The 25,284-nt window shown below is 47.2% G+C and overlaps 1 protein-coding gene across 3 annotated transcripts in view; it reads right to left on the reverse strand.

The window, feature by feature from the left end:
- The window catches only part of MYH11 (myosin heavy chain 11), a gene marked incomplete at its 5' end in the record, with an annotated part of 108,464 nt that overhangs the window by 25,335 nt on the left and 57,845 nt on the right, over window positions 1-25,284 (reverse strand). For all 3 annotated transcript variants that reach the window (XM_082432545.1, XM_082432544.1, XM_082432546.1), the window contains 14 exons: window positions 765-971; window positions 1,063-1,194; window positions 2,933-3,041; window positions 4,599-4,759; window positions 4,924-4,993; window positions 5,117-5,238; window positions 6,607-6,800; window positions 9,262-9,376; window positions 10,754-10,927; window positions 11,908-12,081; window positions 13,009-13,161; window positions 14,552-14,670; window positions 16,731-16,826; window positions 24,729-24,872. In XM_082432545.1, the coding sequence (XP_082288671.1) occupies window positions 765-971; window positions 1,063-1,194; window positions 2,933-3,041; window positions 4,599-4,759; window positions 4,924-4,993; window positions 5,117-5,238; window positions 6,607-6,800; window positions 9,262-9,376; window positions 10,754-10,927; window positions 11,908-12,081; window positions 13,009-13,161; window positions 14,552-14,670; window positions 16,731-16,826; window positions 24,729-24,872 (1,970 nt within the window). The remainder of the gene's footprint in view (window positions 1-764; window positions 972-1,062; window positions 1,195-2,932; window positions 3,042-4,598; window positions 4,760-4,923; window positions 4,994-5,116; window positions 5,239-6,606; window positions 6,801-9,261; window positions 9,377-10,753; window positions 10,928-11,907; window positions 12,082-13,008; window positions 13,162-14,551; window positions 14,671-16,730; window positions 16,827-24,728; window positions 24,873-25,284) is intronic.

Below are 25,284 nucleotides of genomic sequence, written 5' to 3' on the forward strand. Positions count from 1 at the left end.
ATACCATGGTGGTTTAAAAATATGTCCATAAATTCTTTGATACTCTTCCCTTCAAGAGGTGCAGACTAATTCTCCTCCGCTTGAGTGTCAGCTGGACTTAGTGACTTGCTTCTAACAGATAATATCAAGAGGAAGTGATGGAGTGTATAAGTCAGAGATTAGGCTATAAAAGGCTTTGCAGCCTTCCTCCCTGTTCTCTCGTCATTCACTCTATCTGGGGAAAGCCAGCCGCCACGTTGTGAGGGCACTCAAGCAGCCCTATGGAGAAGCCCACATAGTGAGGAACGGAGGCCTCCTGCCTACAGTCGTGTGAGTGAGCCACGTGCAAGTGAGTCCTCCAGCCCCAGTCCAGCCTTCAGATGCTGCAGCCCAGGCTGACATCCTGACTGCAACCTTGTGTGAGGCTCTAAGCCAGAATCACCCAGCTAAGCCACTCTCAGAGTCATGACTGTGTGAGATAAATGTCTGTTATTTCCAAGCTGCTAAGTTTTGGGGTGTTTTGGTTCTGCAACAATAGCTTACTGATACAATTACCCCTCACACAGGGTCGCTATTAGGAGGAAAGGTGTTTGCACACGAAAGGCAGGGCAGTAGAACTGAGCAGGCTTCCAAGGAGACCTGTGTGGGCAGATGGCGGTTTCTCTCCGAGCCTTAGTCTCTTTCTCCGTCCAAAGGGGACATACAACATCAGATGCCCCTCACAGGCCTGCCGTGAGGGTCAAGGGGTTTCGTACCCACCGAGGGCTGCCCCTGCGGTGCCTTACCAGCATCTGCTGGGCCATCTTCTTCCGTTCTGCCTGCAGCTGCTGGCCCCGGTCTTCCTCCTCCTCCAGGCGGGCCTCCATCTCATGCAGGATCTCCTCCAGCTCCTGCTTCTTGGCTGCCAGCCGGACCCGCATCTCCTCAGCCTCAGCGTACAGCTCCGTCTCTGCCTGCAGCTGCTCCTGCAGCAGGTTCTTCTCCTCGGTCAGCTGCATGCAGAGGGTGGGGAGACAGCCCGTGAGCCCCGCAGGAGCGGGCGTCCTGCGCTCCGCAGCCCCAGCCAGGCTCCTGGCCCGGTACCTGCGAGTGTTTCTGCTCCAGCTCCTTGAGCTCGCCTTCCGCCTTCTGCTGCCGCTCCTTGGTCTTCTGCAGCTCATCCTCCTTGGCCTGCATCTCCTCCTCCTGCCTCGTCACCTGCAGCAGGGGCTTCACCTGCACACAGAGGGGCAGCCCGTCACTTGCTTTCGTGGCACAAGGGAAACACTCTGGTAATAAATCAATCAGTGGTTCTCAGCAAGGGACGATTTTACCCCACTCGCAGATCCTAACGGGATATTTGGCAATTTCTGGGGACAGTTTTAGCTGTCACAACTGGGGTGGGGAACGCTACTGGCATCTAGGGGGTATAGGCCAGGGATGCTGCCCAACATTCTAGAATGCTCAGGACAGCCCCCCGACACAGAATTATCCATCCCAAAATATCAGCAGTGCCGAGATTGAAACATCCTAAAATAGAGCAATGGGAAAAGGTGCAAAGTGAAAGGAGACAGTCTCCCCTCCCCCCATTTAGTCCCATCCTGAGAGCGAACTGCTGCCGACAAACTGATATCTTTCCCTCCAAAGAGAAAAGGAAAGAAAAATCCCCCACATCCTACCTCCCATTCTCAGCATTGTCCTACACATTAAAAAAATATACCTGAGATCACGCTGCCCAGTGTTACATGCTGCTGTTTTTTTTGGCTGTGCTGCACGGCTTGTGGGATCTTAGTTCACCCACCAGGGATTGAACCCAGGCGCCTGGCAGTGAAAGCGTGGAGTCCTAACCACTAGGCCGCCAGGGAATTCCCTACTTGCTGCTTTTATTTTACTAAAAACTACAAGATAATTATCACCCCATGCTGTCCCATCAGCTTTACAACTTGATTTTTAGATAACCATCATTTCTAATGGTTGAAAAATATCCCATTGATGGATGAGCTGCTGTGAGTCAGTCTGCCAGGGCTGGGCATTGAAACTTTGCTCTTGTAGATGAATGCCCTTCATTCCTGATTTTCTTTATTTCAGATGGTTTTCTGAGAAGAGTTTTCTAGAAGTTGGGTCAGTGGGGATGAACATTTCCAAAAGCAGCTTCCCCTCACTGCTCTTCACCAAGCTGACTCGTAACTCCTGTGTTCAAGTCCTGCCTGGCACTAGGGGAGCCCCTGTCAGACACACTGCGGCTTCCTTCCTGCGCTGATCCCAGTCTGCCATGGGCATTGGTTCCTGTGCTGACCCCATCTGCTTCCCCACTCAACTAGAATATTCATGAGGCCAGGGCATCCCTAGCGCCTTGCACGTGTCTGGTGCACAGTAGTTCCTCAATGCATACTTGCTCAGTGAAAAAGGTTTGTGCCCGTTTACACACTCAAGAGCACCTAAGAGAAAGCCATGTCTGCCCCTACAGAGCAAGTCTTTGCACGATTGGCTCATGACAGCCAGCGATGCTACAAGACCAAGTTGTACCCAGAGAAACAAACAATGGATACACACAACAAGCTGGATGGAGGCATCTCCAGAGAATGATGCTTCGTGACAAAAGCCCATCTCAAAAGGTGACATACTGAAGGACCCCGTTTATATAACATCCTTGAGATGACAAAATTATAGAAATGGAGAACAGATTCGTGCTTGCTGGGGCTATGGAGGGAAGTGGGTAGGGCTTTAAAGGGGCAATAGGTGGGATCCTCACGGTGATGGAAATGCTCTGCATCTGGGTTAAGGTCATGGCTGTAACCCACGTGCCAAAGAGGGGGCCTTTCTCAGGCCCGGAGAATCGCCAAAGGGCAAGGTTTGGTTTCGAGGCCTCAGTTGCACACCTGCTGTCAACCATCTCCAGTCCCACATGGACAGCGTCCAAGTGAAGACCCAGGACTGGGAGGGGGGTGGGGGGGTGGAAGAAGGAGGCACTCACTTTGGTGAAGAGCCGCCACCACTGCCAGTTCCGCAGCTTGAGGTAGGCGGCGCAGTTCCTCTGAATCACCTTCATGGCCGTCAGCTGCTGCTGCCTCTTGGCAAAAGCCCTGGGAAGAGGGAAGGGGAGCTGTGAGAAGACCTGCTTGGCTCAACACACACCTCACTGTGTTGTCATGGCACCCCGCCCCGCAGCATCCCGAAAGCAGGACGCTTCTGTTTGGCTTGTGATTCAGTGACTTGTTCAAGGATGTCCCCCATTCTCTCCAACCCAGATTCTCCAGGAAGCTCTGAGCATCAGCAAAAGTATACCATCAGGAGGCCAGAGCCTTTCTCAGTGGACAAGGAAGACCCAAGGCTCACAAAATGCCCTGGATTCAGATCTTTGGTCCTGACAACACCTAGGAAATTGATCTATGCTACACCATTCCTAAGGGGTGTCCTACACCCTCAGCTGTGCCACATCTTCCCCAAAGCTGAGTGTCTGACAAACCTATCCTTTCCTCAGATCATTTAAAATCCCAGACCTGACGCAGAACCAGCACTCTTCCTACTTAAGGGCTACTGGGTTTGAGAAACCACAGAACAGTGAGCACCATCCTCTCGCTTCTGCGCGGCTGCCATTGCGGCTGCCATCTTGGACATGGGTGAATTTGAAGAATAAAATTGCCCCAGTTTGGACTGAATGTCAATATTATGACATAGTATGAGTGTGTTTCATGTTTGGTAATTGCAATCATTGTTGCTTTTGTTGTGGTCATCCATGTACAATGCTTGGTGTCAGTCTATTTATCTCTTGTAAAAATAAAATACAGTGTGTGTGTGTGAAAAAAAAAAAAAATTGCCCCAGTTAGTCTGGAGGTGGGAGGGGTGGCAACAGAGAATTTAGTTATGAAAGTTAACAGTTTAGGTCTATCCCTGGACCAAGAGCTCCCCAGATCTGGCCTTGACCATCCTGGGTCTACTTGACAATGAATCAGCTTGACACAGTCAGGGCTCTGCAGATGAGTGCATGGTCCATACCTCCTGAAGACATATGCCCTGGACAAGAGCTACTCTGCCAGCCCCTGTGTCCTGTTCGGGGTGTGAGTTTCATGGGGGAACTGCAGCCCTCACCCAGCCCCCAGGATTCCCAAAACAGAGGGGGCATCAGGCCTTCTAAGACTTTGCCTTATGAATCCCACTTGGACATAGGGGTATAGACACAAATACTCTTTCCTCAGACACTTTATCATATTCTCACACTTCTGAAATGATAACCAGCCACTGTTTTCAACCCTTTTCATGCAGTATTTCATTGACCCCCTCATTAAAAGAAGTTTATGAGGCAGGAATGATTATGCTCATTTTCCTGAGGCTCAGAGAGGTAGGGTAACCTTCCCAAGGTTCTTCAGCAAATAAGTAGGAGAGCCAGGATGAGAGCCCACGTCTAACTCTTCAGAGCCCATGGTCTTAACCCCTTCCTGCCCTGCCCTTATAACTAGTGCATATATTTAAAGTGGTAGCATTTCTCCCCCCCAAGAAAAGGCTGCCATTCAATCAATGATGCATCTTAGGGCAGATGGCTTCTTAGAATCAGAAACTCAGAACATGAGGCCAGAAAGCCCCCTGAAATTTTGTATTTCTGGTCTGTGTTTGCAGGGAGGCGATAGCGCGTGGGTCTTTACTTTCTGGCCAGGTAGCCGCGACACATCGCCTGGAAAGCCATGATGACGTCGGTGATCTTTAAGTCCCGCTCCTCTTCTAGGTGGGCCAGGACACCAGTTCGGAAGAAGATTTTGCTCTGCCCAATCCTGTACAAGTTGGGGTCGAGTTCTAGGGCTTTGATCTGCGGAAGGAAGGAGGATGAGAGTTCCCGTTCTCGGCTATGCCTCTTGGCCAGGGGTTAAGTGTGTTTAAGGAGGGTCCCACCCGGAGCGGCTGCGGGAAGTGCCACCAGAGGCGGGGAGGTCTGCAGTTGGATTTCTGGGGCGGGGCTGGGGCTGGGCTCACCATCAGAATGCAGGCCTGCTTCCCGTCCATGAAGCCTTTGGGAATGGCGTTTGCGGCCAGGATCTCATAGCTTGAGACACAGGGCAGGAGTCACCAACCGAGTGCACCTCTGTCATCCGTCTGTCCCTCCACCCAGCCTGCTCACCCCCATCCCACCCGCCACCCCACGCATGCCCGGCCCCGGTGGGCTCACCGTTGGCGGAACTCCTGGAAGACGATCCTGTTGGGGAATCCCTGGCGGCAGATTCGGATGCCTTCCAAGACCCCGTTGCACCGCAGCTGCTCCAGCACCAGAAAGGCGTCCAGCTTTCCGGACTGCAAAGACGCAAAGGGCAGTGAGCCGCCGGGGCCGCGGGGAGCAGCAAGCCCCAAATCTCAGGCCTGGTGACCCACTTCACCAGGCCATGGGGGATCACGGGGCACCAGGTGAGAGCTCAGCTGAGGGTTCTGGTGCCACCTCTCGTACTTGGTGGCACTCGCATCACCTGGGGCTTCCTCCTCGTCACTTCTCCCTCCCTCACTTCCTGTCCATCACCAGTTCTATGGCTCCTACCTCCCAAATATCTCCCCATCTACACACTTCTCTCCACTACCATTGTCACTGCCATCACTCACCACCATCTTCTCCTGTCCCAGTGATCACAACAGCCTCATACTATCTTCCCACCCCGTCCTGACTCTCTTATCCCCTTATTTGGTTTCTAAAATGTGAATCTGATCATGACATACCCCTGCTTTTAAAAGCCCCCGATGGCATCCTACAGAAGGAAGGCCAAGCTCTGGTCCACCCACAGGAACTCCACAATCTAGCCCCACCCACAGTTCCAGCTTCAGCTCTTCCCAATCCCTGCCTCACACCATCACACGTCAACACAAAATGACCCACCTAGCGTTTCCTTGCCCAGACCCTTCATTTCTCACCTCCACACTTTTGCTTATTCTGGTCCCTCTGCCTAGGATGGCCTTCCCACGCTGCTCTCAGCATCACCAACTTCCCATTCTCTAAGAAGCTTTCTCTGAGCCCTGAGTGGGAGCCCCGGCTCTTTGGTGTTCTCATAATTTACCAGATAACATCATGGGTATCAGCTGTCTACCTCTCCCACAAGCTCAGCAATACTGACCTCTTGGGCTGGATAATTCTCTTTGGTGGGGGACTGCCCTGCACACTGGAGGATGTTTAGCTGCATCCCTGGCTTCTATGCACTGGGTGCCAGTAACTGCCCCCTCCCCGTTAAAAATGTCTCCGGACATGGCCAAATCTCCCCTGCAGGGGAGGGAGGGCACACAATTGCCCCCAGCTAAAGAACCCCTGTCCTAGATTATAAGAAACCTGCAGGCAAGGACAATAATTTATCCAGCACCGTATCCCCAGCTCCTGGCACAAGTGGAGCTCAGTAATTATCAGCTGGAATAATGGACGAATGAGTGATCTGATACCCCGTGCAGCCACTCCAGGGCTTAAAGTCCCCGGGAGCATTCTCCTTTCCTCCCTTGCCTTCTTTTGCCTCCAGGCTGGGAAATGAACGCCTCCCACCCATGTCAGATGGAGCCCTCGGGGTGGTGGGGTGGTGGTCAGGCTTTCCTCCAGCCCTTGTACCCCGGTCTGCCTTCCCTTTCTCCGCAGACCCTGATGATGTCCCGGGGGGACTTTCTGAGCCCCCAAGAGCTGGGTGGTGGCCTCACCCTCTTCTCATGGTTGGGGATGATGCAGCGCACGAAGTTGGGGGTGGTGTTCCGCAGCGTGGTCATCAGCTTCCCCAGCTGCTCCTTGTACAGCTGCCCCACGGTGCGGAACATGCCCTTCTTGGTCTTGGAGGAGCTGGGCAGCGAGCTCTCCGTCATCTTGGCCATCTGGTCCAGGCCCACGATGCGGTCCACTGTGGGCACATGAAGGGTGATGTCGGCCCACTCAGGGAACCTGAATCTCCACAGCAGGCCAGGGGACCAGCCTGGAGGGTTGAGACCGCAGGTCCCCTGTTCCCTTGTGAGCACCATTCCCCATTCTTTCCTCTGCCAGCCAACACCTTCCCTCTAGAGGCAGGTAAATGGAGGCATAGGGGGCTTTGCTTTCCAAGTACTATATTATCTATTTCTGAGACCCTGAGAGCTCCTGAGTGACAGAAAGAACAAATTCTCTCTGACATTGTCACAGAGACGTGGGAGTAAATCCTGCTTTTGCCACTGCCTTGGCCTAGCGTCATTTTGTGCCTCAGTTTCTCCTATGAAATGGAGTTGATGACAGCATCTACCTCCTAGGGCAGGAATAAGCGAATAAGGCATGCGAAGCGCTTACTTCCCTGCCTGCCTTCAATCCTTCATCCACCAACAAATATTTATTGAGAGCCTACTGTGTGTCAGGCCCTGGGCATACAGACGTGAACAAAACACAGACCCTGTGTCCCCCCGACCCCAGCTCATATTCTATGGATGTTCTAATGGAAGGAGAAGACAGTGATCACACATGCAGGTATATAATATTTTGGGTGGTGAAGGTGTGCTTAGAAAGATAAAGCACAGTTAAGGTAGGTTGGGAGTGATGGGGGTGATCTCTTAGCGTGATGGGGGTGTCTCTCTGATAAACTGATATTTTTGAGTAGAGACCAGAAAGAAGTAGTCAGGTAGATATCAAGAGAAGGAATATTCTGGGCAGAAGGCATAGCAAACACTCCAACATAGGAATCTGGCACTTTGATAAGTGCTCAACAAAGCAACAAAGAGTGGGTGGTGGTATTATTATTATTATTACTATTATCACCACCAAGACTCTTTTTCTTTCAGAATGGAATGAGAGACTCCTACTGGCCCAGCGAGTGCTGCACATACCAAGCCCAATCCTGGCATTGCTATAAGTTTCCCTCAAAGCACAGCTTTTGCTGTATCCCACAAATTTTAATATGTAGTGTTTTCATTTTCATTTGGTTCATCATATTTTAAAATTTCCCTTGAGAATATTAACACACGACAACACACTTCTAAATAACACATGGGTCAAAGAAATTTGTTCTTTGACCCATTATGTTATTTAGAAGTGTGTTGTTTAACCTCCACATACTTTCAGATTTTTCAGTTACCTTTCTGTTATTTCTAGTTTAATTCCACTGTGGTCTAAGAGCAGACATTGTATGATTTCTATTCTTTTCAATTTGTTAAGGTGTGTTTTAGGGTCCAGAGTGTGGTCCATCTTGGTGAATGTTCCACATGAGCTTGAGAACATGTGTTCTGCTGTTGGACAACACAGACTACAGGTATAGTCAGTTGTATCCAGTTGGTTGATGGTGGTGTGGAGTTCAACCCCACTGGCATTAGACCCTGCCATTTCTGCTCCTTGCGCTCAATTAGGCTCCATGTAATAATGTCTTTGTTTGTCTGCCTCTCCCACAAGACTGTGGCTCCTTGAAGGAAGGACTTGCTGAGTTCATCATGAGTCCTAGGTGTGAGGTATGACCCAGGTTGAGATGCTGTTACCCCATTCCCAGGGCCTTGGCACCCAGTAAATGTTGGCAGAACTGAACCCCATGCCTAAAGCAAGGGCAGCCAGTCCTGTAGGCCCTAGGCCCACAGGCTCTGTGTCAAGAGTGAAATCTGCTGTGGGCACCGAGGTCCAGGAACAAAAGCAGTAAAGCCCACCACCCCTAATAGTCATTGCAGCAGCCGATATGTACTAAGTCCCTACTATGGGCCCAGCAGGTGCTAAGTACTTCAGCTGGATTATCTATCCTCTAGTTCTTAAAGGGAACCGAAGTGTGGTCCCCAAATCAGCAGCATCAGCACCACCCAGGAACTTGTTAGAAATACAAATTCTCAGGCCCCATCCCGGTGAGGAGGCCCAGTGATCATCTGAGTTTTAACAAGCCTTCCAGGAGATCCTGATCCATGGTCAAGCTTGGCCCCACTGATCTAATTTCACCCTCACAATAATCTTAGGGGAGGTAGGGGATTATTATTATTTTTCTGGTATTAGCAATGAGGACAGGGAAGCTTAAGGAAGTCAAGTGACTTGTCCAAGGTCACACAGCGGGTACATGGCAGAGAATAGAATTCAGTTAAGTCTTTCTGACTCCAGAAGGAGGCCCTCTGACCCAACATGCCTTCTAGGATATTTCCTCCATCAGTGCCTGAGCCCTGACTCAGGACCTTCTCCCTGGGGTCCAGGCGTGGGGTTGAGGGGCTCAGGAATTTGTTGAATGTGTCAATCAGACATCATTAGCACCTGCCAACACTGCCCTCTCCCCCACTGCACACAGGCCCGCCCCTCCTGGGAGCAGGTGTGGGAATCAGGGGCAGCTGGAAGGGGCTGGAGGGAGTTCAGTCCTCCTGCTCCAGCCGGCAGGGCCTTACCGTCTTTCCACAGGTCGGCCACAAACTTGTCTGAGGAGGCATTGAGGAGGGACGTCACATTGTCGTTCAGCGGGTCCATATTCTTGGTCAGCCAGGCATTTGCATTGTAGTCCACCTGCCAAGGACCACCCCACCGGTCAGGTGCTCCTGCGTCAGTTATGAACTAAGGGCAGGGCTCCAGTCCTCCTGTTTCCCTCCCGGATCTTCCGAGGTCAGAGAGGAAACGTTAGTGGTTGCCATGATGGGAATCCACAAACCTCAATGAAGAGACCAATAGGTCAGAACTTTAAAGGGCTCTGCGCACAGTAGGGTATCAGCCATGGCAGCCTTTGCTAGGAAGGCCTCGTCTCTATCCTTGCCTTCTCCTAGTAAGCCTCCTCTGGCAGCCTCCCTTTTCCAGAGCCCAGCACGATGCCTGTGATTTCCGAAAGGTGTGGAGCTTCGCTGGTGGTGAATATCCTCCCCTCACACCCAAAGTTCCCCTCTCATCCAGCGAAGGCTTGACAACAATCTGGTTTTTAAATTAAATTTGGGGACCTCTTTTTAATTTTATTATTTTGACTATGAAATGAAGGAACTGATAAAATAGCTCTGGCGGGCTATTACAGGATGTGGGTTGTTAACGGTGATGGCCAGGCCTGATCTTAACTGTGTGCCAATAAAACTTTATTTACAAAAATAGGCTGTGGGCTGGGTTTGGCACCTGGGCTGTAGTTCGCCAATCCCTGGTTTAGGGCATTGCTTGTTCCCATGATGCAGTGAAGATACTGGGGAGTCAATAAAATACTCTTAAGTTTCTGCAAGTCAGACTGAGCTATGTCTTTTCTACATTAGCCAGGACCCTCAGGAGCCATAGGGGAAGGTCCTGTACATTAAGAGCTATGACATGATGATGACAATGATGACGGAGGCGGAGGAGGAGGAAGGAGGAAGAAGGAAGAAGAAGAAGACAGCCATCGCAGATTTCCCTGGGTGGCACAGGCTGGCAATGGCAAACCCAAGGCCATGATAAAGGAGATTCCTGTTGGAATCAAAAGTGGGTTTATTGGTCACCCCATTCCAGTTGGCCCTTCCTGTTGGGTTTAACTTATAGCAGGAAGGATTTAGAGTCTATATGAGAAAGAACTGCCTGGCCACCAAGGTTGTAGTATATTAGAGAGGCTAATATAATAGCTGTATACAATAGCCTCTCTAATATATTATATATCTCATATATGTATATAATATACAACATATATACTGACCTCTCTACTATATTATATATTCTATATCTCTAATATACATGTATTATATATACCTTAGCCTTCTATTATATGTTATATCTCTATATCTTGTCCCTGACTGATGCTTAGACAAATCATGTGTAAGACTTGGTTGGGATCTGATTTAGACCAGATGTCTTTGGGTTCTGCCATTCGCAAGTTGCTCCTACTCTGAGCATCCTGCCTGGGTCCCCTGGGACAGAGAGACGCCTGGGACATTCAGCTGGTACCTTCCCGGCATAGTGGATGATAGAGAATTCAGTTTTGTCCTTGAGTTGCTTGGGCTTCTGAAACTTGGGGTGGCTGCCCTGCTCCGAGCACAACTTCTCCACAAAGGACTTGTCTGTGGCTTTGGGGAACCAGCACTCCTCGTCCAGCAGGGCCAGCACACCTGGAGGGTTGTTCTGTGGAAGACAAGCAGGGCAGACCATAGCAAAGGTGCCCAAGCCTCAGGCTTGCCAGGAAGAGCTGGTCACCCAAACACATGCATAGGCTCCATTACTGTATCTACCTACATATAAAGGTGGATTTATGCCCTCCACCCCCGCTCCCCCAATCTATCCTCAAAGAATTATGTGCCCAATGGACCAGCACTAGGGATGGAAGGGCCAGCCCCAACAGAACATGTTTGCTGCTGCCCCCTCGTGGGCAGTACACACACAACATCACAAAGATTTCTAGCAAAGGAATGCATTCCTTTACATATAAATTCACCTAAGGGTTCCTTTGAGTAAAGTGCTTCTCTGTGGCTGAGACACTTTAAACTAAGGTGTCAGGAGCACCGCCAAATCTGCACATGCCATTTGCTCTGCTGGAATGGTCTTCACTTTTTGGACTCAGATCAGAGAAACCTTTCCTGACTACTCTGTCCAAAGCAGGCATTCCTAAACCACTCTCCACATTGGCCTTATCAGGGGTTTTAGTTGCTTCTTTTGTTTGGTTTCATTATCTGCTCTTCCAGGAGGGCAGGGACTGTGTCCATCTCATTCATTGTTACATCCCCAGCCCCTAAAGAGAGGGCCCAGCACATAGTAGGTGCTCAGTAAATGGTCATTCAATAATTATTTCTTGTGTACCTACTATGTGCATGGTTCTAGGAGTTTGGGATGGGTCAGTGAAAAAACCCAAGATTCTTGCCTTTGGGAATGAACGACTGGGAGAGATGGGAAGGGGAGGGATGGGCGTGGTGGGGAGGAGAGGAGAGGGGAGGAATAAAAAAAGAAATACCTTTGATATGAAAATGTGGGTTAAGGGACAATGTGACTTAGTTCACAAAGATTCAGTTTACAGGCTTTCGGGACTCAGCGATGGGGGAAGCCGTACCCCATGGAGAGAGTGCAAGGTCTGCGTGCCGGCTGCGTGCGAGTGTGATGTGGGGCCTTACCGGCCGCTCGATGAGCTCGATGCATGGCTGCAGGTCCAGCCCAAAGTCGATGAAGTTCCATTCGATGCCCTCACGCTGGTACTCCTCTTGCTCCAGGATGAACATGGTGTGGTTGAAGAGCTGCTGCAGCTTCTCGTTGGTGTAGTTGATGCACAGCTGCTCGAACGAGTTCACCTGAGCACATGACACCAGGGGAGGCCCCGTGAGCATCACGGTACAAGTCAGAGGACTTGGGGCCCCGGAGAAGCTCCGTGATGGAGAAAGCCCCATGCCAGACACACTTTCCACAAGGCTGCTGTGCCATTTCAGCACCCAGAGAGGTCTCAGGCCCCAGTGAAGGCTGCCCAGGGTTCATGAGGGCTGGCAAAAGTTACTTATTCTCATGTCACATGGTTTTAAGGACACACATGGTTTTAAGGATCTTATCTCCATCTGCCCAATGACTTATGGATAGAATAACCGTGTAAGGTATTTCATCACCCCATTTTGCAGATGTGGAAACTGAGGCTCAGAGAGGGAGTAATTCCACAGTAGATATGTTTTGGAATATCTGTCAATCTCAACATCTTCCCTTTCACTGAGAACTTCCCTCCAACCCATGGGAGTGGGATCCAGGAGCCATGTTACATTCCATGAAGTACTGAAAGACCCGAAATACCGTGCTTGGCTCTGAGGTGACATGTGGCCCAACTCAGGTAGGAGTCAATGAGACTCAATTCCAAGATTTTGGGTGGAACTGTTGGAAAGAATTGGAACTGGTTGGAACTGAGAGGCAGTCTGGAGCGATGGCAGCCATCTTGCCACCATGAGGGGAGAGCCTGCTTGAGAATAGAGCCAAGGTGGAGGACAGTGGAGAGGGGGAGATGGCAGGAGTTCAGGTCCTGCCTGTTGGATCCAGCTGTACCTCTGGCTTCAGTTTCAGAAACCAATGCATTCCCCATTGGATTTCTGTCTCTTACACCCTCAAGGATTTAACCTTAACTAGACAGTCTCCCACCCTATAGTAGCCACCTGCCTTTCTCCAAAATAGTGATTTCTCCAAGTGGAAGCTTATTTCCAGAGAACCGAGACTATGTCTGTTGTGAGCCTGCGAAGCTGTACCTCAAAGATCTCAAATCCGGCGATGTCCAGGATCCCCAGGAACGAAGCCCCTTGCCGGTGAGTCTTGTCCAGGGCTTTGTTCACGCGGGTGAGTATCCAGCGGAAAAGGCGCTCATAAGTGGCCTTGGCCAGAGCCTCTACTGCAAAGTCTGCCTGCAGGGGGGCGAGAGGACATGGTTACTCCCAATGGGCTGTGTTTTCACATGAGCCTGGCTGGTGGCCCTGGATTTTTATTTTCCCTCTGCCTATAATCAGTCCTTAAAAAATAAACAAAGAAAAGGAAACTATACCATCTCTACAACCAGCAATGAGGGATGGAGTGGTCAGACCTAGGAATGGCAATGTGAATAATAATCACTCCCTGTCAGAGGGACCTGGAACAAAGTGGAGTCTGCACCATCCCAGCGATCATTTAGAGGCCGTCAGTCCTGCCTCTAGAAAGGGTATACAGTCATTTCCAAAAATTAGTTCAGACCTCGTACCTTCAATTAAGAGCTCAAGATGAGGTCAGGAGTGAGGAACTCTGCTGTTCTTATGCAGTCAGTGTTGTATCTTCAAAACCTGTCATAGGACTTTGATTATTCTAGTATTGGATAGATGAGGGATACAAAGATGGATGGGTGGATGGATGGATGTGAAACCAAGTCCCGCTAAAACCGAGTTCCTCTGCCGAGTTTATGATTAATCTCTCTATCCAAAATTTTATTCCCTTTCTCGTACTGTACCTGTTCCACTCAGGATTGGAGTGGGGATGGGGGCCAAAACTGAACAGAACCCTGCGGGACCTTGACAGGTACAAAAGCCCCTCCATGTCCCCTGTTTCTTGTTTGTAGAAAAAGGGCTCCTAAGCCTTCCCTGATTCCCAAAGAGCAGATTCAAGGAGTTACTAATTAGGGAAGTGAGGGAATGCAGAAACAAAGGAAAGCAGTCAAGAAACAATAGTGCAGGGATAAAACAGAGTCCTAATTCCTCCTCAAGGGATACACATAACAATGTGAATCTGACACAGTCTTTGAGTTGTTCTGCAGGAACTAAGACCCCCCACCCAGGTGGAGGATGGTGACTACATACACAAGTGCATAGACCCCAGACTGGTTGGAAGCAGAAGGTCGATGATTAAGATTCCTGGAACACCACCTGTTACCTCACCACCAACCAATCTGAAGAAAGTCACGCCCCCTACAACCCTGACCCCAAATGTTGCCTTTAAAAGCCCTTCCCTGACAGCCAGCAGGGAGTTCAGGTCTTCTGAACATGAGCCGCCCATTCTCCTCACTGGGCACCTGCAATAAACCCTGTACTTTCCTTCACCACAACTCAGTGTCAGCAAATTGGCTTTGCTGTGTGGCTGGTGAGTGGACCCAAGTTTGGTTAGGTAACAGATGCATGGATGGATGGACAGATGGATGGATGGATGGGTGGATGGGTGGATGGATGGATGGGTGGATGGATGGATGGATGGCTAGAGGGGTGGATGGATGGATGGAAGATTCTGCAGGAATAAATGACAAGTGCAGGAATAAATGGCAAATGCATCATTTACCTGTTCTTTTGTCTGAGCTTTCTGTACCACATCCCGCCCGACTTTGATACGTGGGGTCAGGATGGATCTGGTGAAATCTGTCACATTAATTCCCATGAGGTGGCAAACTTTCTGAGCAGCTGGATGGAGAAAAGAAGCATATTAAGTGTATCACAAAAGTGCAGGCTTGGAAAAGAAGGCACATAACATGGGATATTTGTGACCTGTGAATACATTGGTTTTTCCTTGGTGAGATGGAACATGATAGTGAACATAGCATGAAAGGGTCCTAAAAACTGCTGTCATTAGTGACCTCACCCCCAGTGTTTAGCTAAAAGAGGCAATGATGGGCTGGGATGGAGGTGGGCCCCAACTGGGGTCTTAGGGTCAGAACTAGGTTCAAATCCTTGTTCCTTTCCCACTTCCTAGTCCTGTGATTTTGGAAAAGCTACGTAGCTTCCCAGACTCTTGCTTACAAAAAGGGTCAGCTATTTGGTACCTTGTTGGGTTGTCAATGGGATTAAATGAGGTAGGTATGAACCTGACATATAGTTAAATTCAATAAGCATTCGTTCCACCATTCCAAGATATATGTTGCAACGTATGTAGTGGAAAAAATATTGGAAACAACTTAAATGTCTATTCATAAGGGAGCAAACAAATATATCACAGTATTTTTATAAGATGGAATACCAAATAGCAGTTAAAGCAATGACCTGGCTTTTTCTTTCTCTCTAGACCAGTGGTTCTCAGCTGGGGATGATTTTGCTCCCACGGGACTTTGGCAATGTCTGGAGACATTTTTGGTTGTCACACTAGGGGATGCTACTGTTAGGAAACCCTGATCTAGACAGTTGTGTGTACAGAGTAAAAAAAAAAAAAAAAAAAAAAGTTGCAGAATGATGCCTACGGAGTGATATCATTCATGTGAATTAAAAACACACTCACAAAGCAACACTGTTTACTGTTCAGATACATGTGTGTGAAATTATAAACATAAGACCAGAAGGGTATGTGGTACAGTACAATTGTGGTTGCCAGGAGGTTCAGGGACTCAGTTGGGAGAATGAGAGATGTCAGTCTTCTCTATACTGTGTTTTGCTTCATTCTAAAGACAAAGATGTATTTGAAAATATTCACAAATGTCAATTCTGAACGGTGAACGTGTGGGTTCTTGCTGTATTCATGTAGTTCTGCATAAAAACTTGTTCTCCAAAAAAAAAAAAAAAAATCCATTAGCTGCTTCCTTGACGTGAAGACTAGTGATGCACGATAGCTTGGATGAGTGAGGTGGACGATAAATAGTGTAGTTTTAGGGTTTTTTACCGTCTCTTTTCAACGGTGCTCTTTCGGTTTCTCTTTCCCTGAGGGTCTCTCCTCAGAGCAAGGATTCCTTTAACCTGCTATATCTGGGAGTGTAACACATAAGAAACAACTGGCAGCCAAACTGGGAGCTTGGAAAAGCACCCCGATATACAGCCTGAGACGGCGATGTTGAGGCCACAGGTGAGCAAGTTGGGAACCTAAGTCATCCTTTTGCATCAGCCGCCAACAAGCATGGTGGTAGCCAGGCCATCTTTTCAAAACAGCAAACACTGCTCATTTGCAGGTAGGGCTGTCAAGATTTAGGAAGAATATAGAGGACGCCCAGTGAAACTTGAATTTCAGATAAACAATGAACATTTTTTAGTATAATTATGTCCCCAATATTGCCTGGAACGTACTTACTATCAAAAATGCTTATCTGAAATTCAAATTTCACTGGGCATCCTTTATTTTATCCGACAATCCCATCTGCAGGGAAATGTGAGGTCTGTCTCCCCAACAAGACCGTATATGCCATGAGAAACGGGGTGGTCCCTGTCTCATTTCCTGCTGTATCCCAGTGCCCGGCATATAGCAGGTGCTCAAAAATATTTGTTTAATAAAACAAATGAGTATGGGGTTTTTAGAAGAGGCACTCCCTAAGGATCCTGTCTGATCCAAAACTTAGTTTTTCCCCCCACTCTCTGACTCAAGAACTTTCCACGTAGGATCTTAAGCAGTGAAAAGTTTGAAAAAAGAGAGAATTAAGTGATAATAATCTAGTCTAGTTCTTGTTAATGCCCCAGATAACCTCATTCAGAAAAATAAGCAAAGACAATGTGACCTTCCCTCCCACCACCAAAGTCATCAGTTATTATGAAAAAGCAGCAAGCACCTGTGTTATCTGGCATGGACGCCTGGTCTGTGTTTCTTTCCTTCTTGAAGACAATATTCCCAAGTTGCAGGACGGATGACACCACCTTCAATATGGCTGAAGTGAGGAGAGAAGAACAGATAAGACACAAGTGCCAATACCAAGGTTTGGAGTCTAAAGGTCACTGAGGACCCAGAGCCGGCCTACATCTTTCCCCTAAAAAGACTCAGTTCTGAGCTTTTAGGAGAAAGCCAAAGCACCCCAATTCCCTGCTAAGAGGGGAGAAAACCTGGCTGGGAGGAGCAGAATATTTTTGGATGGTTGCTAAAAACCTTGAGCTACAGTGGAATACTATGCAGCAGGGGATGGCAATCTATAGCCAATGGACCAAATCCGGCCCAATGCCTGCCATTGTAAATAAAGTTTTATTGGAACCCAGCCACACTCATTCACTTACATATTGTCTATAGCGGTTTGCATGCTTAATGGCAGAGTTCAACAGTTGCCATGGAGATCGTATGGCCCACCAAGGCTAAAATATTTACTCTCTGGCCCTTTACAGAAAATGTTTGTCAACCCCTTCTATACAGTAAGGAGACTGAATGATTTATGACTACAAACAACAAAATTGCTGTATATCTCACAAATACTAATGCTGAACAAAGGACTCCAAATGCAAACAAGAACATACCATATAAGCCCCATTTACAGAACGTTCAAGAACGGGCAAAACTATGCTGTTAGAAGTCAGGGTGGTGGTCATCCTTGACTGGCGGAAGCTACTAGAAGGAACAAGATGGAGCTTCATGGGGTCTGGTGGTATTCATGTTCTCTTAGTTATAACAGGTACTAGTTACACAGGTGTGTTCAGACACATGAGAAGGGATGGAAGATGGATGGATGGAAGATGAATTGACGGATGGATGAAAGGAAGGAAAACGGATGATAGATGGATCAATGAAGGGATAGATAATAGATGGATGGATCAATCAATGGATTGATGAATAGATAGATGGAGGAAGATGGATAGATGGATGGATGGATGGATGGTTGGTTGGTTGGATAGAGGGAGGATTGATTAATGCAAATGCGTGGCTTTAGATTAACTCAGGTGCAACTCACCCAGGATTTCCAAGAAGAAATCACTGTGTTCCAAGAACAAAACCTAGAGATTCCAGCCTCCTCTGGTTCCTTAGGCCAAACGAGCAGTGACAACCTTTTACAACAGCTGTCCTCACACCTGGCCCAGCTCAGGAGGAGAAAGGCCTAGATCAGCCACCCGTATGCTCCCATTCGCCACTGCAAAAATCTACACCCAAAAGATGAACAAAGCTTCTGCTGATAGGGCACAGCTGAGGCAGTTTCTTTAATACCATCTATGAAAGGGGTTTAGTAAACTGTCAAGACCAATACTCACAGTTCTTAAAGTGCAAATCTAAATTAGGATTGCTGGAACGTCTGCAGAACCTGGGTAAGCAGTGAACCTCGGCACTCAACCTGGGCACTAGTGAAATTTTGGCCCAGATAATTTGTTGTGGGGATATCCTATGCATCGTTATAGGCTATTTAGCACATCCCTGGTCTCTAACCACTAGATGTCAGTAGTGCTACCCTCTCCCAAGTTGTGACAACCAAAAATGTCTCCAGACATTGCCAAGTATCGGGGGGGGGGGGGGGGGGGGGGCTGACTCACGCCTAACTGAGAACCACTGGTCTAAACGAACAGAGCAGATTGATGGGGACTGTGGGGACTCAGGGGGGCCACAACCCTGCATGAAAGGGGAGAGTTGCTACTCCAATCATGGCCACGGGGGAGGCAAGCCCAGAGCTGCCAGGCTTCTGATTTTTCCAAAGATGATGGAAACCCAGATTTTTATGTGAAATCTACCCAGGTTTAAAATAAACAACTTTCAAGGCTGTGGAGGCCAGTCTCTCTTGAGGGCTCAGGCACTGCTGGTTTGCACTTTCTGGTATAGATAGCACTGTCACAGAAATAACAAAAGAATTGTCACCACTCCCAGGTCACAAGAGCCGGTGGACAGCAAAGTGCAAAGTGGAGAGGGCTGCCCAGATAGCAAGGGTGGCAAGGGCTGGCGGTCTGGGGCAGTGGCTGAAAGCATGCACTCCAGTGTTAGGAAGTCCAGCTTCACCTTGCTGAGCCTCAGTTTCCCCACCTGCAAAATGGAGAGAGTAACAGCAGTACCTGCTTCATAAAGTTTATATCAGGAGAGATGCTGCAAGCCAGGGGCCTGGCCCAGTAGGTGTTAAATAGAAGTAGCCACCCGTAGTGGGTTGACTGGTGGCCGCCCAAAGACATGACCATCCAGAACGTGTGAATGCAACCTTATTTGGAAAAAAGATCCCTGCAGATGCAATTAAATGAGATCACCTTAGATTAAACTGGTGGGCCCTAAATCCAATGACAAGTGACCTGATAACAGAGAGAAGAGAAGATGCACAGGGCAGAAGGAAACATGAAGAAGGAGGCAGGTTGGAGTGATGCGTCTACAAGCCAAGGACTGCCGGCAGCCACAGAAGCCGGGAGAGGGGCCTGGGATGGATTTTCCCTCAGAGCCCCCAGAAGAAACCAACCATGCCCACACCTTGGTTTCAGACTTCTGGCCTCCAGAACCATGAGAGAATAAATTCCTGTTGTTTTAAGCAACCAAGTTTGTGGTAAATTGTTACAGTAGCCTCAGGAAACTAATATGCCACCCTTATTACTGAGGAACAGGAAACAGGCTTTCCCAACATGTGGCAGATGTACCACATGTACACAGGGTGGATGGTTTTAGGTGGTATGTGAAACTTTTAAAACATTTCAATAGTTAGGTACTTATTCTAATTTATTTCAAATCGTATAACCAGGACACATACTTAGTGATTGTACAGAACTGTTGTTTAGGACAAAGCCCAGAGTGGATGGGGCTATAGAAATCCACCCTAGGCATAAAAATATTCAAACAATGATGATACAGATGAAACCCAGAAGCAGCATCAATTGTGAATGACTGACATCTGGAAATGGACCTAGACAGTCCCTGGGAGGATCTGAGGACGACGCTGGAGTTAGCTGCCAGGGGTTCGTATCTTGGCCATGTTATTAGCAGCTGTGTGACTTCAAGTCAGGTATTAGCCTCTCTGGGCCCATTTCACCATCTGAAGGCCCATAAAAACACCTGCTTCATAGGGTTGTCATAAGGATTAAATGCATAGCACCTAAACCCGGGCAGTGCTCAATAAAAAGTAGTTGCTATGATGTCACAATGATTATGATGGTCTTATACTGTTCTAGCTCCCTGTGCAATCTAGGGCAAGTAATTCTCCCTTGCTAAAGTCCAGGAACCAGAGGAGACCGGTCACCTGGAACCTCATGCAGCTCCAGGGCTTAGGCCTGACACCACCCTCAGCTCCCCATTTTCCTTTGGCTTCTTTGGGGAGGGTTGGGAGTAGCCCTAGATTTATAATCAAGGTTGGTATACACACTGGTCTAAGTCCGTGTCCCATGGGTGTCAGTCATTTGTACACCCTCATCCTAATGCTTGTTCTATAGGCATACCGCCTGTTCTACTATTCACTTAACATTTTTCTTTACATTCACTTCTCTTTCCTATGATTCACTTAAGTAGAAAACTTTATCTTAAGTGAAAAATCAGCTTCCCTTGCCATAAATAGATGGAAACTATAAAAATAAATACAGGAAAGATAAACCATATTATCAAATGCTAGCAAGAGGCTAGGGCCTGCCCGAGGTGCTGGACCTGGGGTCTGCTCTCCAGGGTTAAAAGGGTGATTAGCAAGTGTCAGGGAGGGGCTGAAGACCTAGTAGGTGCCAAACTGCTCCTCTCTTTGAAAGTCATCAGAAGAACTGAAGGGGACTAGAGAAGGGACCACCATCTCATGGTGGGCTTCTGCATCACTTATCACCCAGCAAAGCGAGTCCACAGTGTAGAACATTCTGGGCCCCTTCTAACCTTGGTTTCCATACCTTGGTTCTGACACAGATCTTTATTTTGCAGTTTAAAGGACAAAAGCCACCTTCCCACGGACAAAAACAGAGCACAGTGAATCATAAAGTGGGGCTTGGGATTCCATGAGACCCGAGTGAGTCCCAGCTCCAACAGTGTGTCCTTGGGTAAGTTCCTTTACTTCTCTGTACCTCAGTTTCCTCATCTGCAAATTGAGGTAATAATGGCCACCCCTTAGGGTTGTTGTGATATTAAATAATGCATATAAAGCATTTAGCACATTGCTTTGTTCCCTGATGTCTTCACTTTAAATATATTAGAAGCATTTCCACGTAAGGCAATGTCTTTCTAAGACCATTTAAAAGGTCCCGTTGCTTTCTTTCATAAGGTCAACCAATAATTGAAGAAGGCTTCTATCAATCAATATTTTAGTTTGTTTCAGTTTTTTAGTATTTAAATAAAACTGAACGTTCTGGTACATTTTTTAAAAAAGGGGATTTAGCACTCTTAGAGGAAAACATCGGAAGAATACTCTTTGACATAAATCACAGCAAGATCTTTTTTGACCACCTCCTAGAGTAATGGAAATAAAAACAAAAATAAACAAATGGGACCTAATGAAACTTAAAAGCTTTTGCACAGCAAAGGAAACCATAAACAAGACAAAAAGACAACCCCCTCAGAATGGGAGAAAATATTTGCAAACGAATCAATGGCCAAAGGATTAATCTCCAAAATGTATAAACAGCTCATGCAGCTCAATATTAAAGAAACAAACAACCCAATCCAAAAATGGGCAGAAGACCTAAATAGACATTTCTCCAAAGAAGACATAAAGATGGCCAAGAAGCACATGAAAAGCTGCTCAACATCACCAATTATTAGAGAAATGAAAATCAAAACTACAATGTATCACCTCATACCAGGTAGAATGGGCATCATCAGAAAATCTACAAACAACAAATGCTGGAGAGGGTGTGGAGAAAAGGGAACCCTCTTGCACTGTTGGTGGGAATGTAAATTGATACAGCCACTATGGAGAACAGTATGGAGGTTCCTTAAAAAACTAAAAATAGAGTTACCATATGATCCAGCAATCCCACTACTGGGCATATACCCAGAGAAAACTGTAATTCAAAAAGACACATGCACCCCAATGTTCATTGCAGCACTATTTACAATAGCCAGGTCATGGAAGCAACCTAAATGCCCATCGACAGACGAATGGACAAAGAAGTTGTGGTACATATATACAATGGAATATTACTCGGCCATAAAAAGGAACGAAATTGGGTCATTTGTTGAGACATGGATGGATCTAGAGACTGTCATACAGAGTGAAGTAAGTCAGAAAGAGAAAAACAAATATCGTATATTAACGCATGTGTGTGGAACCTAGAAAAATGGTAGAGATGAACCGGTTTGTGGGGCAGAAGTTGAGACACAGATGTAGAGAACAAATGTATGGACACCAAGGGGGGAAAGCCGCAGGGGGGTGGGGATGGTGGTGGGATGAACTGGGCGATTGGAATTGACATGTATACACTGATGTGTATAAAATTGATGACTAATAAGAGCTTGCTGTATAAAAAAATAAATAAAATAAAATTTAAAAATTTTAAAAAAAAAAGGAAATATAGCCCTGACATTTAAGACCTTTCATTGTGGGACAAAAAAGGTCACCTACAAACTTGTGTTTCTTATTACAGTGGATTGGAAATTCTTATGCCATTACTTTCCCATGGACCATTGTACTTAAAGTCACAATTATGTAAATGATATTTCTGCTACTTGTTACAGTCTCTGGACTTCTGAGTGTAATTTGTGTCTCTTTTAAGGTACCTGTCATGATGTCACTATCTGTTTATTTGTGTATATGGTCCTTTCCACCCCATTAATTTCTTTTATTTTTAAAGATTTTTTTTTGATGTGGACCATTTTTAAAGTCTTTATTGAATTTGTTACAATATTGATTCTGTTTTATGCCTTGATTTTTTGGCTGCGAGGCATCTGGGAATCTTAGCTCCCTGACCAGGGATCGAACCCTCACCCCCTGCACTGGCAGGCGAAGTCCCAATCACTGGACCGCCAGGGAAGTCCCGAAAAAAAAAAGGGATTTAGCAAATATCTGGCCTTCAGCAAGTACTTAATCATCAGTTGTATTTTTTTTTAAAACAAAGATTAGAAGTAAAAACTGACTCATGTTCCAAATAAAATGAATCATTCTTGCAGAGCTGATGTCATTAAGGAAGGGATGCTGTAAGCACTGGATTCTGAAGTAGGATCCTGGCCAAAATCCACAAACGCCACCCATTTGTTATCTCATTCATGGAGCCTTCTTTTTTCTGGGCCCCAAGTTATCTCTGAAGGAGCTGCCCTTCCTTATACGTTTCATTTTGGCAACTGTAGCCATTATTCTGGGGCTCCAAAGGGGTGTGGGCGTGGGAAGAAAGCGAAGTTTTCCACAATCTTGTCCTGGTGTTCCCAAAAGAGATTAACCTTGAGTATTGAGGCATATCTAACCCAGAAGAAAAAGTGTTTCTTGCACAGTATGGAAACCAGAAATATCTCTATGAGCTTTCCTATTCTCAGGACGAAATGTGTTTCTTGGTCATTGGTTGATGATATTGATGAATATTGGTCCATCACCAGAACTGCCTTTCCAGGAAGAACCCAAGTACACCTACTGCCTCAATTACTCCCCCTCCCCTCCGTCTACATGTTCTCAATGAGGCCAACAATCTCTCTACCTCCAGCTCCAAGAATGGAATCGAGACCATAACAAAGAGACATAACAGAGCTTTCTACAACCCTGGCTCATTGTGAGTAGCTCAGGAATATGCATGTCAACCTAGGCAATGTGACTCCATTCAGGGATGCAGGCAGGGAATCCACTCTGCTCATTTCTGCTGGACATAAACCCAATGGATGTAAGGGCTGGAGCCATAGCAGCTATTTTGTTGCCAAGAAACTACTGCCTACTTAAAGACAATGTTGTTGCAAGACCAAGTTCTAAAGACATTCTTTGAGTCCCTAGAATTTGCTGTTCCTAAAACCAGTATCCCTGAATTTTTCAGCTCTATGAGTGAATCATTTTCCTTTTTGCTTAAGCCAATTTGGTCACTTGTAACCAAAAGAGCCATAACTCATGCAGCCACCTTTCTAAAACACCAATAAACCACCTAAAGTAATATTAATTTTTCTTCTTCTTTTTTTTGAGGGAGTGGGGAATTCAGAGAGCAGAAATCTGTCCTGACCAGAGAAAAGTCCCTAACTAATTCCAGTGGTCCTGAGGCAGGAAAGACAGGGCCGGGCCCAAGGACAGCCTCCTCATGTATAGGCATTAGGCAGAAGGCAAAGCCACCTCCTTGTTTTGCACTTAATGAGGCCAAGACGCATGGAGTAATGGTATCTAACACAGAAATTTTGTAACATCTGAGCAAGAAACTGACCAATAAAACTGTAGAGCATGCACAATAAAAATGCACAGGTTGCTGATGACCCTATAAGACTTTTCACCTGTGGCGCTTGACTAGCAAAGGAAAATTTAAGGGAAAACATCTCTTAGAGCACAGGTACAGTGGTTTCAGCAGAAAAATGCACAAGACTGGGGGCTGATGCAACCTGGTGTAATCCAGGCCACACCTCAGCCTTCCCCTCAATGAACATTCCACCCCTAATCAAAAAGGCTAAACATTCCACCCATTCAATGGGCTAAAAATAAGATAAAAGGGGGATCAACAACCTTGCGGGGCACCCCTCACTCACGAGGATGCCCACACTCTTCTTCGAGTGTGTAATTTTCACTTCTGCACTAAATGAACTTCTTTGTTCTCTTGCTCCTTGGCCTCAGTATGTGTGTGTGCACGTGTGTGTGTGTGTGTGTGTGCGTGCTTATTTTTTTCCTTAGTGCCTTGTGTTCCTTGCCCAAATTCTTTTGGACGAGTTGAACAAGAGCCTGGACTCTCGGTAAAGCTTTTCTGGTATCAGTACCGAGAGCAGGCACCTCGCTCTCCTCACCAGCACCCCGCCTCAAGGTGGGGAGACTTACACAGCTGCTCCTCATCATTGAAGCCCATGATCGCCATGGCCTCCACGGTTTCCTGGAACATCTCATCGTCCTGGGCTGCCGGGATGGGCACAAATCCGTTGGAGAGGAATGTGTAGTTGTTGAAGCCCTCCAAAAGCAAGTCATCTAGAAGGAGAGGAAGACGGGGTGGTGGTCAGGAAGGCACACTTCTACTTTGAATAGGAGACAGGAACCTGGTAAAGGGTCTGGCCCATCATAATTTCTTTCCCTTTCCCAAGACTTGGACAGTTTAAACCTTCCTTCTGCTTCATCGCATAGAAGCCATCACCCACCTCATACAGTGGTGCAGGTTGTGCACTGCCCCAGGGTGCCTGGCAGCTGAAATCCAGCCTTGGCTCCACTTGCTAAGCCATGACCCCTGACAGGACATTGCATCTACCCAGAGGAAGATACACCTTTATCTCAATTGCCCAAAAGTACCCTGCCTTCAGGAACAAAGCTGTCTGAAAAGTTAGATTAATCTTTATCCATCCATTTATTAAACTTTTATCAAAATCACACATACACATGGATTTTA

Source organism: Balaenoptera physalus (assembly GCF_965194825.1).
Source record: "Balaenoptera physalus genome assembly, chromosome: 16".
NCBI classification, from domain to species: Eukaryota; Metazoa; Chordata; class Mammalia; order Artiodactyla; family Balaenopteridae; genus Balaenoptera; species Balaenoptera physalus.